The following is a 19,272-nucleotide window of genomic DNA, read 5'->3' as shown; positions in this document are numbered from 1 at the left end:
AGAATAATGATGATGAAACTTTCTTACTATCTCTGAGTACCATTGATGACACAGTGAAAATTGAAGGTGCCAAACATCTGAACCCCCAGGATTCCATACAGGAGCAGGAAAAACAGCAAAAATATGGTCACACTCCAGATCTGTTCCCCCGACCGCCTGAAAGGAAGTGAATTTTAAGTGGTGGATATGTTAACAAGATTACATTTCTCACATTCTTTGCACTTATGGGGCTCTTACTTGAGAATGTTGGTTATCCGGGTGCGTGGCAGTTCAAATCGGAAGTAGATTCGGAAGGCTCGGATCATAATGAGGGCCCTCGGTATGCGTAACATTCCCCAGGGTGACATTTGGTCCACTAACTCTGCTATTTCAAACACCTTGAGACCATTCAGACGAACAAGCGGATGAGTGGAGTTACCTATGAAGCTCACTCCTTTTTAATTTGAAAGAAACAATTCAATTTGGAAATAACACTAAACACAATTTTAATACCTGAAGCACAAGAGAGACCCAGAGGAAGACCACCATGAAGCCATCAAACATGCACCAACGGTCTTTAACATAGGAGTTCTCTCCCTGGAAACAGAGGCAGGTGATAAGACACAGGCTGTAAATGAAAGTCCACAGGTGAGTGGCAGCTGGTCTACCGGTCTAATGAAAGATTGTGGCAGCTGTTAACAACAGAGTACCTAATTGCCTAACAAGTACCTAGAAAAAGTAAACATGGCACAAAAAATATATAATTAATGAGAGCAATCAAACTATGTCTCTAGTGGTAGAGTAAATATTCAGGTAGAAGCATAACATACCCATAAAAAATAACTATATAAAAAGTTAACTGTATATTTTCGTTCATGTAACTGGTTTCTTTTAAGCATTTATTTTTAAGCGTTGACTAGTTTATTTTAAATAGTCCTGTTGAGACTGAAAATACTTCTGGTTGAAGAAATAACAGTAAAGACAGACATAAATAAAAAAACGCATACATAAATGTTAATTAATAATGTGAATTAATATAAAAAAATATTAAGCAGAAAAAACTGGTTTCAAAATTGGTATTAATTAGAATTGTTTCTTAAGAAGTAAGTAATCTTATTAGAATGATTTTTGAAGGATCGTATGACTGATGACTGGAGTAATAGCTGCTGAAAATTCACAGGAGTAAATTACATTTTAAAATATATAAAAATATAAAAGAGTGTATTTTCACAGTATTAGGTTTACTGTATATTTGATCAAATAAATGCAGCAGAGGTGAGCATTAAAAACTTCTTTAGAAACAAATTAAAAATCTTACTGACCCCAGTAGCATATAATATATATTTTTTGAAAGTACATATATTCCATATAGTCTTTCAATAAATATGAGTCCAGAAAGGGTTTGTTTAAAGTAGAGTGCAGCATGTCACACAGCATGTGACACCACAGGGTTTATCATGTCAACTACCTATTCACACATGTAGCTGGTGCACAGGAAATGACATCAGATGTGTGACTTGCTCAGGTTTGTTTGTTTGAGTGCAGATTGCCTTCACGCTCCAGTGGCTTTTCTTTGATTGAGAGACAGATACTTCAGTGGATGAAACACTTGTTCTCCCAAGACATCTGCCCAGAAATCCCCTGGGATTTCAGAGCCTCTGATTAGCTCCAGTGCTCAGATCTCACACTGTATTAGTAGGCCACAAACATGATTTTTGTGTGAAGGTCTGACTGACTTTATTGATGCAACTAGGAGAGACTGAATTTGAAATAGTTAATGCTTAATAATGAGTTACTTAATAAAACGAAAATGGCCTAATTCACAACAGATAATTAATTATTTACATTAAATCAATGATTAGACTACTCCTGCATTAGTAACTGTTCATAATGCTGTGTCCGAGTACAGAATATACAAATGACCAAAAATATACCTGCTATCAGTGATAAAGAAAAACACAAGTCTGATTTTCACAGATCATAATCACTCCAAAGATTGAAATACAAAACAAATATACTGGCCTAATTAACTAAGTTGAGGTCACTGTATAATAATGATGTGAGTTCCTCTCCTTCAATAAAATTAAAATGCATGTGTTAACTTAGCATATAATTGCTGCAAGGTTAATCACCCTGGCTCAGGGCTAAAAAACAAACAAATTAATTACTCTATCTTCTACATAAACCTTCCTGCTTTCCATGCCAGAGGAAAGATAAAGAAAATCATGAACGCATCTTGTGGCTGGTTCAGAAGGCAAATTACTCACTATTCAATATCTCTCTATGGGGTTGTTATTCCTGATTCACCAATTAAACTGACCACACGTTATTCAGCCACCTGCCTTTTTTATTCACTTCCAACGGACATTTTCCACATCCTATTTCCGCTATAAATCATGACAATGCTGATTGAGTGTGTTACCTTGATAATGCCCCTGATATGCATTTTGGCGATCATCTCTGCAGTGTAGAGGAACATCAGTAGTGTGTCCAGGGTGAAGGTGACATACTGCAGGGGCGGGTAGTGCTCAAAGGTCTTAGGTGTGTTCATACAGACCGAAATGACACTGATTATAGCGCAAGCCCGCAGGAGAGAATGAACCCACTGAAGACAAAGAACACAATCTGTTTTAGAGTGTGGCACATACTCAGGGTTTCAGTTTTGCACCCTGTCCTGACAGGGGCTGTGTCTGTCCACTATACACTAAGCAAAAGGAATTAGTTTAAAGAAATAGTTTACCTGAAAAGGAAAATTCACTATTCACCATCCAAAGTGACAAAAAAACAAAAAAGGATTTGTTCACTATAATTTGTTAAGTTGATAAGTTTTCTTATGTCAAACAATTATTCACTGAACATATTGGTCTCTGTTGTACAATAGAGGATTTTCAACGAATAGCAAGTTCAATTTCAAGCTGCTCCTGACAAAAAGCTATTGAATGGTTTTAGAAGACTTGGAATATAGCACACAAGATGGGCTAAATTTATCATCTTTATTTGTCCTTTTTGAAGTTTGAAAGTCCCTGGTCACTTTTGTTATACAGTGTAAAAAAAGAGCAGCATGAACATTATTCTGAATCTCCTTTTGTGTTCAGCCACTTACAGCTATCTTAGCTGTACAAAAAAGCATGTTATGCCGCTTGATATTGAAAACTCAATAGCAAACAGATTTACCATTTACTGTACATTCTTTTTCTTCTAGTTATCTATCTATAGCGGCTAATGAATCAGAAATCTTACACATTCACAGGAAATTGCGTATGACATTGCACCTAGTTGGGAAAAAGTTTGAGCTTATCAGGTATCTCTTTTTGGGGGTATGTGGATCAAACATTATTGATCAGATATCAGATTTGTTCACATACTGGTTTGTTGATCCAAAGAATGTCAGCACTGTCTGTCAGAGTTTCATCTGGCCCAAAGTCAGTCATGGGCTGGGCCTCGACCCGCGAGCTCTGCTTCCTCTTCAGCATGCTTGGGCTCGCTGTGCTATAGAGAGAGTGGATCTGAAAGACAAAAGCACATCGACCACAAATGCTAACTTAAACGACACATCAGGCAAAGCTCAAATTCTTTTCTTTTTTTTTGTAGCCATGAGATTTACTCTTTATTGGATGCTAACTCGATTGTATATGTGTTCTAAGCAATTATATTAGAAAATTAAATATTAGAAAATGAAAATCTATTTAGTTTAGCAAAATTTAGAAACAGTTTTTGCAATTTAGCAATAGGCTAAATGCTTATTACTATAAGTATGTGGTATAAAAAGCACAGAGAGGAAGTGTCATATCAAAAGTCCTAAGCAAAGTAACTACAGTGGCATGCAAACAGATTTGAGCAATGTATTCATTGTGGCTGTACAGTAGGACATGAGGACACAGCTCAGTATGATACTAGACAGTATGTATCATAGTGTTGCACACTCACCGTTAAACACAATCAAGCACATGATGTACATAAAACACAGACTGTTGACTTTACAAAGAAATGCTGACTTACCTTCTGCAAAGATCACACTGGATCTTCAGCGTAACACAAACGACAGGCGACCGATAATGAGACTGCATAATATTGGCACTAGAGCTATTCTTACCGAGGCCAATAATAAAACATGGATATCACACACTCACTGAAACAAAGCGCACATACCAACGGGAAAAGTAAAGCTGAAATTGCTCCAGCACTGCACATAACATGCGATCAGGCATACCCTGTAAATAACACACAACAGTTAGTCAACATGGCATATGGTGTACCAAATGGGTACAATTATATAGACAAATAATGTCCACCACATCAGACAAGGAATATATGCAACACTGAGTGGCGGAGTCATGGACGGATGGGATTGTGGGACCAGGTTACTCACGGTCAGGCTCCTCATTGGTGCATTCATCCCCGGCATAGAGAGGAATTGAATTCAGTACGAAAGACAGCTGATCGGTGGAGTTGAGGCCTGTCCTGCAAAAACATCATTAGCCTTTTATTCTTATTTATAAAGGAGTCCAGTCAATGAATGCTCATGCTGCATCACATTACAGCTGAAAGCTTGACCTTTACATGTGATATCAACACAAAAGCAACAAATCAACTCCAAGCATACTGTCATGCCCAGTAAGGTCAGGCAGGTTTTGTGCGTAAAAAATCGTATAGGCTAACATGATGAAGTCAGATGTAACACAAAATACATGGTCAAGGTCGTTCGAATGTCAATTTGGATCAGTGGCAAGATGCACAAGAAGTGTGCGTCTGATAAAAATGTGAAGTCTACAAAGGAAAGTTGAATCTTAAAAGTTCTTACATTTATGTCAAGAACATAGTGGTCTGCTAAGAACAGCTTCCACGTAGTCACAAGCAATTTGTGAAGTAATTGCTACAGTTAGCATATGTTGATAGATAGAGGATTGAAGACAAGTGAAAACTAAATTATAGGGTGTAAGTGCATTAATGTAGGAGTAAGTTGCAGAAGACTACAATTACTCTCACTTCTCCAGAAAGGACTATTTGCCTAAAGGCAGGATGCAATCACTAAACATTTTAATGGTGACTGGTGCCGTTTTTTTTAGGCTGGCTTGTTACATAAATGTTTTGTGTTTGGCAATGAGAAAGGATAATAATTCCCCCAAAGGCTTTTTTTGTTTTCAAAATTTTTCTACAGAATATAGTCAGATATGCAACTATATACTGCTCTAGATTTATTATCCAATTCCCACTTCATACTATGATTGATCCAACTTATGTATAGGAATGAAGCAACTCCAAATGAATGAATAATATTAACACATTTTTCACCATTAAAATTATGCAAAACAGCTATCACCATTAAAATTACAAATCATGGCCAGAATTGTTGGCCAACCTTGATAAATATGATCAAAGATGGCTGAAAAATAAATCTGCATTGTTTATCCTTTTGATCTTTCATTCAAAAATCTAGCCTTTCATTTGCCTCTAGCATTTTGAGCGCTGTTGAAGGAATTTCTTAAACACCTACAGTATGATTGGCAATTGTGTTCACAAGCTCAACATATCTGATTGGCCATTGTGTTCACGCGTTCAAAATATATGTCTGTGATTGATTGGCTACAATGATCAACGCTTCAAAAACATGTTGTCTTCACCGAGCGCTTACACAGATACACACGGGAGCGTTTGAAAGCAAATTTACACAGACATATATGTTAAGCGTGTGAACACAATGGCCAATCAGAGACATATATGTTGAGCGCGTGAACGTAATGGCCAATCAGAGGTGTTTAAGAATCCGTTCAACAGTGCTCAAAATGCTAGAGGGAAATCCTGGTATCGTCACATTTTTTTAATTTCAATACTGACTTGGTACCGAAGTCGGTACATTTGACAAGACTAAGCACAAGCCGTTTACTTTCATTTTATTTATTTTAAAACTTCGGTTTACTGTCCACCAGTTCCCCCTTCTTCCCTGTGCCTTGAACTTTGAGACATTTAAAAGCATTTTAAATAGCACATTAAAATAAAACACTTGGGAAAATAATACCTTAAAGCAGTGTCCTTCAACCCTGCTCCTGAAGGACCCCCAACACTGCACGTTTAACCCATGTGATAATGAGCTGATGAACTGAATCAGGTGTGTTTGATTAGGGAGACAAAGAAAACGTGCAGTGTTGGGGGTCCTTCAGGAGCAGGGTTGAAGAACACTGCCTTAAAGGGTAACTAAACCCCTGGTCAGAGCCTGACTCCACCCACTGGCAATATTTGAAAAATGCTGGAAAAGTGGGCAGAGCCCAGCGGAGGGAGGGCGTGCATCTGAGACGCATCTCTCTGTAGGCAAGGGTGTGGTTAGCTGGTACCCTCTGACGTCAGAGGGTGCCACAACTTCCAATAGGAAAATTCAACTGCAGTAGCCACCGTTCAACCTGAAGAGGGCAGCACTCAGACGTTTTTACACCATATATTGTAGAATTAAAACACTTTAAACCCAAATGTCAAAAAAATGACTCGAATCAATGAACAGCATTAATAAAGCCCCAGTCTTACTGTGCGTTCACACGGGGCGTCAGCGTCAATGCTTGACGGAAGGCGTGGCTGAAGTTTGGCACTGACGCCATGGTCATAGCAGCGTCAGCCAATGAAATTAGACAGGAACTCAACAACAAGCTTCATTGTCATTCAACATGGATGCCAAAAGTGATATAAAAAGTGATTGGTCATAAAGGACCGGGTGATTGCCCACCGCAATAATTAGTTTCTCCTCCATTTTAAAATGTATCCTCAGTTTGCTGCTCTTGAACAGGATGAACGTGATTGGCTGCCGCCTGGCTACTGTATTTGCATAGAGCGATCCTGATTGGCTGACGCTTCCGTCGGCGGCGCTTCACTGGCGTTGCTCGCGGCAGAAGTTGAAAAATTCTCAACTTCTGCCGCGAGCAACGCCAGTGAAGCGCCGCCGACGGATCCACAATTCTTTTCGGCAACGCTTGACGTCACCCATTCAAAGTCAATGGGAAGCGTTGACGCTGATGCCCCGTGTGAACGAGGCGTTAGAGATCATTAACTAAAAAAAAAGTTGTTTTAGGGTTTAGTTACCCTTTAAGAGGTAGGGCCATATCTTTTTATTTTACCTCAGATGTGTTTTCTTTGTGTAAGCGTAACCGCTCAAAAGACAAACGAGATGCGGGTATTTTGAATTAGAAATAAAACAGAAAAGTTTTAAGTAAGCTGTGCCATTTCTAACTGGCATAATTCCACTAGAGCCATGCATAACCATATTCAGGACATGTACGTAGGTGTGATAGCCAAAGCAAGCAAATGCCCATCACATAATCACTTCAACTCCGACAAAAATAACTGAGCTTCAGAATTAGAATCAGAATGAGCTTTATTTGCCAAGTCTGTGGCGTTTAGGGGCATTTGACTGTTTGATTCATGTATTAGGCGCTCAAATAGATCATGCAAGTTTTTAGAGGGTTTCTTACTTTTAGACTAGTCGACTAGTCAGTTACAAAACTTCCGATTGTCAAATTAGTCGATGCACACATCCCTATCAAATACCAAAAGATTAAAAAGTCTAAACCTGACAGCCTCTGCTAGAATCTTATAATGGGCCGCATGGTCGGATTTTCCATCAGTGATCCAAAACAAAAATCTAAATAACCACAAAAATGTGTCAATGAGCACAAAATGAAGCTTCTGCCATGACCATCCCAGCCCCCTGACCTGAACCCCGTAGAAAATGAGTGGAGTGAACTGAAGAGAAAACGCACCAACATGGACCTGGGAATCTGAAGGAGAGCTTCTGTATGGAGGAACGGTTTCTGATCTCTTGTCAGGTGTTCTCCAAACTCATCAGGCATTATAGGAGAAGACTCTGAGCTGTTCTCTTGGCAAAATAAGGTTGCAAAAAGTATTTTATAAAAGGGTGCCAATAATTGTGGCCAACGTGTATTGGAGAAAAAAAAAATTCATCAAGAGATTTTCACCCAACTTTAAATTATTTTACTTCAGTGAAAGGTTAGATATGAAAGATATAGACATTTTTTAATGAAAGATCAAAAGGATAACCAATGCAGATTTATTTTTACAGCCATCTTTGATCATATTTATTTACCAAGGGTGCCAATAATTCTGGCTATGACTGTATGCAAAAACAGCAATATGCATCAAATGTATCCATTTTATTAATGTGTACAGCAATAGGCCTAATAACCAAAATAATAATATTACTGTTACTGTATTTGAAGCTAATATAAAATAAAATAAAATAAATTTCATGGAAAGAAAAAATAGAAAATAAGCTCTTAAAACACTGATCATGAAATTACACACTCCCAACCAACTCTGTAACAGCAATTACATCAAACAATACTGTGACAGTTCAGAATACAATGAAATGTAGAGAGCGTGACATTTTTTTTAAATGAATTCTAGCAAAGCATCTGTTTTGTGTTGAGATATCTTATTGTTTAAAGTTACTTTTGTAATTTCAAAAAAATTCCCAGGGGGCAAATGTTGTTTATGACACTGGTGCTACATAATTCCTGGTGGGGACTCCCTAAAATTAAATCAATAAAGTATTTATCTTTCTCTATCTGTCTCTCTCCATGTTTAGCCTCTCAGCCCAGTGTTTTTACAAACAATCACCCGGACATTTTCAAAATCCACAGAATCCGAATCATTAATCTTAGGTTGATCCAAATAACACTGCGTGAGCTTAGAATTATAAAGTTCTATCTCCACTTTTGGTCGAAATTGAGTTTTTGACATAATCTGATCCATTAGGTGTTTATTAATGCCTGTGTGGTGTTATTTTTGTAAAAAAAATATTTTGTTAGTAGTTATTAATAAAATAAAAAGGTTCCATCTCTCCATTGCCAGCTGGGATGTAAAAACTTTGATGCTCAATATCTCAGAACTAACCTAAACGGAGATAGAACCTTATAATTCTAAGCTCACGACTGTATGATTATTAAACACCCAGCATCTGTTTGACCTACAGAGATAGGCCTATTTAATGCAAGACCTCCATTTTTACAGGCCAGTGCCAAAAGCCACCTGTCTTCAAAGATTTATCACATGCACAAAACATGCAAATCAGACTGACTCGAGATCATGTCAGTATATACCTTATTCATGGCAGCGCTATCATTGATTTTTAACGGGAGTGAAAGCGAGGCTGTGGATGGGCATATATCTCTTCAGTGGGTTGTTTTGTTATTTAATGTGTTTTTGGATTGTTCTGCTGACGAAACACTGCAAAATATCTTTCCAAGAAATTTCAGTAGACAAAAAAAACTCCAGACAACATGAGCTGTGGAAAATTGGATGTGATCTAGGAGCTTTATGCAGCTTTTTAAAGCCGACGCCGTTGAAAACACTGTAAGTCTATCCCTCACAGCCTCGCTTTCATAACTGTCATGGCCCTGCTCTGAATGAGGTCTATACTTGTGGCACACCGGAACACAGTGACATCAGCTATTATGCAGGGAGATTCCTCCTGCTGCCACACGGTTACCATAGCAACAGATGAGAGCAGGGCTGCTGCCGCTGTAGCTCTAGCTAAATAACCTCTTAAGCAAAAACACACGAATTACACTAAATATAAAGGCATGTCGATTAGGACATTGCTTGAATTATTGTCTAAATTTGTCATAAGCGTATCCAAAAAAAGGTTTTTAATCTTTGGCAGTGCTGTTTTTTTAACAAAGGCCTTTTGGCTGCGCAGTCGGTCCACACACTTCCTGGTAACGTTAGACATGCATACAAGCCGAATAAAACAAAATACATCTCTTATGCGACACTCTAATCGAACTCACATGCCGAAACGACAGAAAAACGCTCTTTGACTTACTGGTTATTGAAGTTTGGCCGTTAACGCGATGTATAGTCCATGTCTCGTACTGAGCTCGAGCTTCACAGTCACAGCAGCCGCGCGACAGATGCGCATCAGACGCGCGTGACCCGCTACAGCACAGCTCGCAGGATGAGATTCCGCAGGCCTTGACATGCATAATATCAGTATTGATATAAAAAAAAGTTTGCCTTTTGTTTTTTATTAATGTTGAATGCAGATGAAATGCTGGTGAATAAAAATAAAATAAAATAAATAAATTAAAAAAAAGAATTTGAAATCGAATTTTTAGTCACTGTTAAACGTTATTGAATAGACAGTAGTTTTGAATAGCCTACTAAATAACTGGAAGAACAAATATTGATTAAAATTCAATACAACAACCTATCCTAAAATTATCATTGGAAATAATAAATAATAATAATTATGTAGATAACCCCAGGGATAATTGTCACAAGGGCTATCTACTAGGCGGAATGGAAAGTGTTTGAGTGAAAAGACCAATTACCCAAATGCTTTTTTGCTATTAAAACAACAAACAAAATCAATAAGGATAATAATAGCAAAACAACAAATAATATTACAAATTGGCCTAATATTAATTCTCATTTATCATCATTTGAAATGACAGGAGTCAAGGGTTGAACTCAATGGCACAAAAATGGGGTATGCAGTCCATAGGGGCGCCGGACGGGAGGGAGGCTATTGGTTATTGTGAGAAAAGTCTATTCTTTGAAAACCTCCGTAATAAAACTTTATTTAAAAAAAAAAAATTTAAATTATGAAAGGAAAACTTTATTTTAAATGATGAAAGGAAACGTTTTTATTTTAACTTTTGTTTAACATTTTAAATGATTATTTTTTATTATATCAATATCAACCGATCACCCTACTTTAATCTGTCTGTGACCATGACCAAAAATGGATAGATTTGGGAATGGGAAGCGTTCTGGGGCGGATGAAGAAAAAGGGGAAATTATATAGCTTAACCTTGTCCAGGACACGTGTTTTTTGAAGGGACAAGTGAAAGAGACTGCAAGTAGCTACATAAATGATTTAAAAAATCACTTGAAGGAAGCATCGAAACGGGAGAATGATTCTGATTTTATTAGCTACATTCAGTGTAAACAGCGATTGTAAACGGATAGTGTAGCCTAGCCTATATTTCTGGTAAGGTGGCGCTGTTGAAGCTCGCGTGAGAGACTTCCGTGGATAAATCACAAAACTCACATAAGAAACACACACACACACACACACACACACACACACACATATATATATATATATATATTATATATATATATATATATATATATATATATATATATATATATATATATATATATATATATATATATATATATATAAACCAAGATACAGCATACGACCAAGGGCTGCTTTGCTGAATATTATAATGATTCCAAATGTTGCATTAATTTTATAGTTCAATAAACAAGTAGTTAATATTACGTTTACTTACTTTTTAGACACATTATTGACTGTTTTTGTTTTACTTCACCGACGAAAATAGTTCTAAAGGAAAGCAACACATCACTGTTTTGTTACTGAAATGATTCAGCATTTTGAACGAATCGTTTGAATGAACGACTCAATGACTCGCTTATTAAGACGGTCATTTGCCGCCACTTATTGGCGGTTTAGTTTCGTGTTTAAAAGTCTCATTGCATATTTTTCTTACTTGTGAATTAAAACATTTATTTAAAACATTAATCTCATAACATTAGGCTATTTATTGCAAATTGTAAATTATTTAAATTTATGTCTTATTAGGCTATAACTGAATTTAAGATGATGCATACATTTAATAAGTTTAAAAAATCGGCCTTTATAAAAGGTAAATAACGCCCTGGGGTAATTATCACAAATATGCAGATTTATGAAAAGCTGAGATATCGGATTTGGTCAATTCGTGCATTAGGTCTTAAGGTGACAGCAAAATGTTAAATCAAACAACTAAAAAGACAAAGGGAAAATCACTCACTGCTTTAATGCAGCTGTAATTAGTGGGGGAAGCCAATGATCTTGCATAGGCCTACCCCTCAGCAAATGTGCAGTTGCACCCCTGCTTGAACTATTTGACTGAAGGTTATTTTTCATAAATGTTCATAAACTTAAAAAACCCATTTAAGTTACCTTGATTTAAACATAGATGCCAAAGCTGTTTTTGGTCGATGTAACATCGGATTGTAGATGTATCATCTGAACTGCGGGCGGAGTGTTCGTTTTGTTTTGTTTATGCTCATTAAACTGTTGCTGTCAAGGAAAGAGAACGTTGTTCGCTCTCTGGAGTGTAGCCTAATGTATGGATTCCCCCAAGATCACAGAGCTAAATCAACAGGATGTGAATACGTGAAAACACATATCTTTGTGATTTTCTAATTTGTGGAAGGAGATTCGGTTGTAGAATGTTGATCGTTTCCGATCCATGAGGAACTGTGTGTCTTCCAACTGAGATCGAGCGAGCGCCCAGCCGAGGCATGATAAATTGTAGGCTATTTAGCTGTAGGCTAAACGGGATAGTTCACCCAAAAAGGAAATTTCTTTCATTAATTAGGCTACTCACCGTCATGTCGTTCCAAACCTGTGTAAGACTTTTGTTCATCTTCGGAACACAAACGAAGACCTTTTTGATGTTGAATTTGACTCTTCAAAAAGTTCCATATGAATTGAGCGGTTTAATGCAAATTTTCTAAAGAGACTCGGTCGCTTAATATGATGAACAGATTGGGTTTAGGCATTTATTCACATAATATTCATCAACTCGCACATCAGTTGTGGCAATATTAAAGCATCAGTTAAAGCAATAATGCCCGCAAAGCCGTGTTTTACAGTGAATTTAGAACAGCTAAGGGGCGTTCGAGGGGCTTATTGCTTTTATAAAACGGTTACTCCATAAAAATATTCATTTTAATATTCATTTTATTTATAAAATAAAGACTAGCAACAAAAAAATAAGGTTATAACACATGTATTCCTCCGCCAAGCAATGTAGATCCAAAGAGGTTGCCAATCAACACATGCAGCAACAAAGAATCAGTTGCGCAATAATACCAGAGCCCGTCTACAGAGTGCCCGCCCACACCCTATTAAGTCCTATTGTACCGAATTTTGGTTGTAGTTCCACCAGAGTTCCACTGGGGGCGATCGCCATGAGTGCAAAATGAATAGGAGTCTATGGGGCTAGACTGCTAAATTTGTCTCTTTCACCCGATTGCCGTTGAGAAATCTCAGATTTGATTGTAGGTTTTACAAGTTCATCATGGGTTATAGGTCGAAAGTTGAATGAACGAGTACTTAAGTCCTTTTGATTTCTTACAGGTTGAGTTGTTGTTGCCCATAACACGCCAGCATTCTGCTAATGAACGCTGATTGGTTAGTGAAGGACTGATTACGACCAGAGATACCGCTTGATGGCATCGTGGCATCCGAAGCGGGACCAGAAACAAACAAAACAAAAACTCTTCTAGCACGTGTATTTTCCTGTGTCAGCTGTGTTGTCGATGCCTCGAGTGAAAAGAAAGTGCAGAGCGCGAAAGCACCATAGTGACTGAAGGATTGCCGTAAAGCAGTATCTCTGGTCGTACGATGTGTATGACGTCATTGACACTTTAAAATACTTTTTAAAGCAAATAAGTGACTCTAAAAAATCTAACACCCAGCAATGTGTAATTTCTTTGCATCTCCTTTCGAATACAACATTCAAATTACTAGAGAAAAAATTATATCCTGAGAAAAGTGGATTTTGATGTGTATAGCGCCATAGACCTCCATTCATTCTGCACTCGTCCTGTGAGCGCCCTCATATGGAATCAGAGTGGAACTGCAACCAGTTCAGAAGCCGGAAGTTTACTGAGAGTGAAACTTCTCGCCTTATTAGACATTCTCTGATAATATTAATGTAATGCAGTCACATGTGTATGTTTGTTGAGTAATTTACATCGAACGTGGCTCAACCAATCAGAATCAAGGACTGGAACTATCCATTTAGGAAGCTCAAGCATGTTCGCTTGAAGTGCAAGAACCAATGAGGTTCATTCTCGTTTGAGCTTCTGCAAGAGGTTTGGCTGAGCTTCTGTTTATGTTCATTGATCAATGTTTATATGTGAATAAAAGCCTAAAGTAAATCGGTTCATCATATAAAGCGATCGAGTCTCTTAAGAAAATTTGCACTTAACCGCTCAATTCATATGGATTAGGCGGCTAGTTGTACAATCTCTTTATAAATTACTCTTTGAAGTGTCAAAGTGGTAGTTGCATAGCTGTCAATGGAGGGACAGAAAGCTCTCAGATTTGATCAAAAAGATCTTCATTTGTGTTCCGAAGATGAACAGAAGTCTTACAGGATTGGAAAGAGATGAGGGTAAGTAATTAATGATAGCGTTTTAATTTTTGTATTTTTTTCAGTCATTTTGTCAATTAAAATGAACCTGTGTGCTTATCTTTGCTCTAATGTTCTTTATGAAATGGATTTTTTTTTTTTTACTCATAATCATAAGTTCAGTAGTAATCTTAATAACCTACTGTCCCTTGATTCTTCAAATTATGCTTGAAGACAATATATGTAATACAGTGTGGGCCATATTGCTTTCTTGGTGTCTGTAGCTACTATATATTTGTATTTTGTTTCATATTTACATTTATTTAATGTAATTATTCATGTATGGAAAGTGGATTGCAGACATAAGCACAACAGGTTTGTTGTTAAATAGACATAAATAGATAGAATCATTTAAATCATTAGTGAAAGAGAACCCAACTCATTAAAATAGACTTGAAAGAGATTCTTAATTTAATGACCATCTTTCTCCATTTCATATCCCGTTCTGCATCTATATAATTGAGGTTATAGCAAATCAGCTTTTATAATACATGATGCAAGCAACTAAAGATAACATTTCAATTATGAGATATAGGAGAAAAGGACAGCATTGCAGGGATATGGAAAGTAAAATTCTGAATAATCTGTATGAATGTTTTGAATTATGGTGACCAAGTTTTCTTTTTTGCCATTTTATCTCTTTCTCCTGCCTTTGTACCGAGAGTCACAACTAATCAAAGGCATTCATATGGAGAGTGCTGTTGGCCTCTGAAGCGTTCAAGCTAGATTTGGCCAGCCCGTTCTCCCTCTGTTTTGGAAAGTGGAAATTCCTGAAGGCACTTCACTTCAGGTTTCTGGTGGGGATCTAAACATGCATGCAGAGACTTTGGTGAACTCCGTCTTTGTTTCTTTGCTTCTAATTTTGCTCTCTGCCGTTCAAGGAAGTTTACAGCAGTCACTAAGGTGAGTTTAGCTGTGTTGTTTTTCCAATCAGTTTGACTTTTCCACTGTGCAACCACGTTTTGCTGACAGACTGGATTTTTACAGACGGAAAAGTTTCTGTTGTGTAGTCACAGCTACAGAACTAGTCCATGGCTTGTAGCTATATATCTTAAGCTATTTACTTTTCTTTCTTTTTTGATTCTCAGCTATAAGAAGGTGCCAGCAATGATTTATTTGTTTTACTTGGTTCTCCTTCAAGCCAGCTTTCACCTAATAGAGCATGAAGTATTAGCAACATAAGCACATTTTGATCTTTTCCTATGGTTTTGGTAAAAGTCCACAATTGCGTGACTGTAATTTTGCAAATTACTTAAGTGGTTTAAACATAGCAGGTGCACATTCACCACAATACTATCAGGTCTGTACCACATTGCATGTTTACTGTATGCTCTCGCTGCATTGCACTTAATCAGAGACAGATTCTGGAATCAGAGAGTGAATGTGCTGTTGTGGCTGACAGACTTGTTCCATGTAAGTGCAGCCATATTATACCAAGCCCCTGAATAGTGTTTGCTTAAAAAAAAAAGAAAAAAAAAAAGTATTTTTATTACCCTGTAATGTGAGAAAGGCCAACTCCAGAGACGAGAAGCAGGAGAGGTAGGCTATGTAAGAACACAATCAAATGAAAAATGTTTCACAGGGAAACTTGGGTTGGAAAATAATAAACAGTGGAATACAGTCTGCCGTTTGTTTTCAGTAGGTTTGTAATGAAATTCTTGAGACCCTTTACCAGCTGTGGACTCTTTGATATTATTATATTATATATTATATTATATTATATATATTTTTATTACTTACAAATTCAGATCTTCTAGCAGAAACATTTGCATTCACAGTATCTAGACATGAGTTTGTTGTTCTCTGAATGTAGACTGAATCCTCTAGCAGAATCATATCTTATGACTTATGGCTCCACTAGCATTAAAGCAGTAATTTCCACATAACCTTTATAGTTATTTTATTATTTATCTCCTAGGGCTATTTGTAATCTTTAAATATTAGCTTGCAAGCTTATAAGAAGATACAGACAGGAAATCTGTCAAAATCTGATACATTGCACTACCTATCCTCAGAAAGGTTTTTTTCCTTCAGAAAGCGAGAGGGAGTCTGGTTGTCATTACTGGTAAAAAGGAGGATTGCAAAGCACCACCCACCCATCCAACATCTGGCATATGTTCACCTACATGGGAAGAACAGAGGTTTGATGTTGAAGGCAAAGGTCACAGGTGTGACTGAAAGCTCTTGTGTCTTGCAGGCAGGTGGGTGGAGAGTGTAAGATCTCCTCTGAATCATCACTGAGGCGCTGTCGGACCTCCGACGGGTTGATCTGTAGCGGAAGAGGCGAGTGCGATTGCGGGATTTGCATATGCCAGGTCACGGAACCTGGAACATTCTATGGACCGCGATGTGAATGCCATGACTGGGTCTGTCCGACATATGATGGGAAGACCTGTGAAGGTAAGAGATGTCTCAGACTCTCTCAAAACACCATTCCCACTAAGTGCTTCAGTTACCAGTTACTTGTGAACAGGTTTCAATATCTGGTGTCTTGTTTAAAAAAAAAAAAAAGGCTTTGTAGACGTGTGCAAGACACACATCCAGCTTGTGAAGGCCTTTGATGTTCCATCCAATATTGTGTCATTAGCTTCAAGGTCTCATTTGAATTTCACAGTGCTTCTATTCAGACAAACACAAGCAGTTTCAAAGGAGCCTGTTTAGGTGCCATGTTGTTCTGTAGCAACCCTCTTTTTTTATATATATATATATTTTTCAGACACTACTTCAAAGGATAATTTTCACAGACACTTCCTTTACTGTGTCAAATGTCATTTCAGTAGTTTCCACTGGATGGTGAGTGTGTGCAAAAATTGTTGTAAGCCCACAGAAATCCATTAGCAAAGACTCTTGAATAACCTGACATCCAAACCCTCAACTGACAGCTCCATGACCTGCTGATGGCTTTGAAACATCTTATACATCTTATATAATTATAAGGACACAATCGTGGTGCTAGTAAAAGATACTTATAAATCTCACACTCCATTGAGTGACTGTCCACTTTTCAAACTGCCTTGCTGCTGGAAGTATGATCCTCATTAATTTACTCCATTGACTTCAATATAATTTTTTTAAATAAAGAGGTCAAAGCCATGAACTAAAGCAGTTCAAATAATACAGGTATTGACAGAAACTTTAATTTAATTAAACTTTTATAATAATACGGATGTCAAAATTCGAAATAATTGTTTTTATATGTATTTATATATTTGTAATTTGAAATATTATATAATATTAGTTTTATGGGTAGTGTAGTTTTTCTGAGTAATTCGAAAATCAACATATTGTTGTAAAGGAAGTTGAACTCGCTTTGACTTCTAATCATATACCATCACTTAATAACCTCAGAGATGTCTCTCTTGAAATGTTTTTACATTACAATCTAATTTTCCATGAATAACATGAATGTACTTTTTATTTACTTTTCTGCAGTTGCTAATTTTTATACTCTTGAAAACAGCAATCCACCCGACGGACTTTGAACAAAAACACTCATCTATTTCGGTTCCACATTCAGTTTTGATCTGTAGACATGAGATGTTGAGGACCACTAATGGACATATGTGAAGAAAATGTATTTGTGAGGGCATGTTGCGAGCCAGTGAAGAGCTCATTAGCTTTGGGCCATATAGCTGATAATAGGGTTTCTCTCAAGGCTATGTATTCTGAAAATGGAGGTCAAATATGGACCAACAGTTTTTTTTCTTACTAACAACTTACTGTGCATCTGTCAAAATACCCCACATCTCTTTAACTATAAGCTGGTTTTCAGAGCTTGTTCGTGGCAGTTTGGGATATTCTAGATCTGTAAAAGGATTCTGATGTTGTGCCATTGTTCACATCCCTTCACTTCACTGTAATTGAAGTTTTAGAACAGCATCAGGTGGAATTTAAACCACAAATATAGTAAGAAAGGCTGCGCTTTCCTTTTGACTTCTGTTCAGTCATTTTGACCATTACACAAAGATGGATGTGCAAGCTGAGCAGGATTGTTTGTATATTACTTTGAAACTTTGTCTCGTCATTTCAATTAGCACACAGGGCATTTAAGGTCTTGTTTACGTGCTCCAGTTTTATAACCATAACCAGTTCTTTTGAAAAACTCATAGTATTCCCTGACAGTAAGCAGAATTTCTTATTGTCAGCCTTCCTTTTTTTTCTTTCTTTCCTTTTTTAATAATTTAATTTCTTATTACAAGATCTGCATGATAAGTGGAGCATTTAATGAGAAATTTCTGACTTAAGAAGAAAAACCTGTCTTGTTCTCTGGAGATTTGTATTTGTTCAGGGAGACTCCATAAATCATTTTCCTTTGAAACACCTGTTTTTGTTCACTGACAAGCAGATACACGACAACACGGCTTGACCCAGCAATAGGACTGCAAACGAGGACTCAGTAAAAATTGGGGTGCATATAACTACAAAATGTTTTACCTGACAGCTGGTCACCATCTGTGTGTGATTTCATTTTTTTTTTTGTTCACTCGCATCTCTGGTGTTTCAACAGGCTACATGTCGAACATATGTGAATATTTCCTTTTCATTTGTTGTCAGCAAATACTACGAAAATCCAAATGTACAAGAATTGCCATGGGATTTTAATTGTTTATACAGACTGAGAAAAATGGAGCACAATTACACTTTTATTCCCTTTTTATGTGACCTGGTTTTGCTTTTTTCTTCTAGTTTATGGGGACAGATCTCAACGTGGCAGTTCCTTTCCACTTTTCTTACTCATTTTTCCCTCTCCCAAAACAAGTTAATTGGGTTTTCAAGGAGCCACGTGAAAGATTTGGCACAGTGGTGGCTCAACTTTTCCCTCTGTAGCTTTTTTCCATCTGTAGAAATTATAGTTTTCTACTACTATCAGGGTCATGCTTCTGTTACATGTACTGTATGTATAGTCTGTGGAAGGCGTAGGACTATAAAATATTTATCCAATCATTGAATTTGGTCTGAATGCAATGATACAATGTCCTACCTGTCTGTCAATGTATGTATTTAATTAAAAAAAATACTTTTCATACTTAAGTACAATAAATATCACATACTTTAAAAATTTGACTCA

The 19,272-nt window shown here is 37.1% G+C and overlaps 2 protein-coding genes across 2 annotated transcripts in view; one reads left to right on the top strand and one right to left on the bottom strand.

The window, feature by feature from the left end:
• nalcn (sodium leak channel, non-selective) overlaps nt 1–9,891 on the bottom strand; it is a 133,248-nt gene extending 123,357 nt beyond the window's left edge. The window contains exons 1-8 of the mRNA XM_084421475.1: nt 9,806–9,891; nt 4,349–4,440; nt 4,129–4,190; nt 3,345–3,485; nt 2,402–2,584; nt 493–576; nt 238–377; nt 28–156 (exon numbers count right to left, since the gene is read on the bottom strand). Of these exons, the coding sequence (XP_084277601.1) occupies nt 28–156; nt 238–377; nt 493–576; nt 2,402–2,584; nt 3,345–3,485; nt 4,129–4,170 (719 nt within the window). The 5' untranslated portion in view covers nt 4,171–4,190; nt 4,349–4,440; nt 9,806–9,891. The remainder of the gene's footprint in view (nt 1–27; nt 157–237; nt 378–492; nt 577–2,401; nt 2,585–3,344; nt 3,486–4,128; nt 4,191–4,348; nt 4,441–9,805) is intronic.
• A 4,985-nt stretch (nt 9,892–14,876) lies between these two features.
• The window catches only part of itgbl1 (integrin, beta-like 1), a 42,086-nt gene continuing 37,690 nt past the window's right edge, over nt 14,877–19,272 (top strand). The window contains exons 1-2 of the mRNA XM_084421470.1: nt 14,877–15,107; nt 16,402–16,604. Coding sequence (XP_084277596.1) covers nt 15,016–15,107; nt 16,402–16,604 — 295 coding nt within the window. The 5' untranslated portion in view covers nt 14,877–15,015. The remainder of the gene's footprint in view (nt 15,108–16,401; nt 16,605–19,272) is intronic.

This window comes from Rutilus rutilus (assembly GCF_951802725.1).
Source record: "Rutilus rutilus genome assembly, chromosome: 10".
Lineage (NCBI taxonomy): Eukaryota > Metazoa > Chordata > Actinopteri > Cypriniformes > Leuciscidae > Rutilus > Rutilus rutilus.
This window is presented reverse-complemented; position numbering and strand designations above follow the sequence as displayed.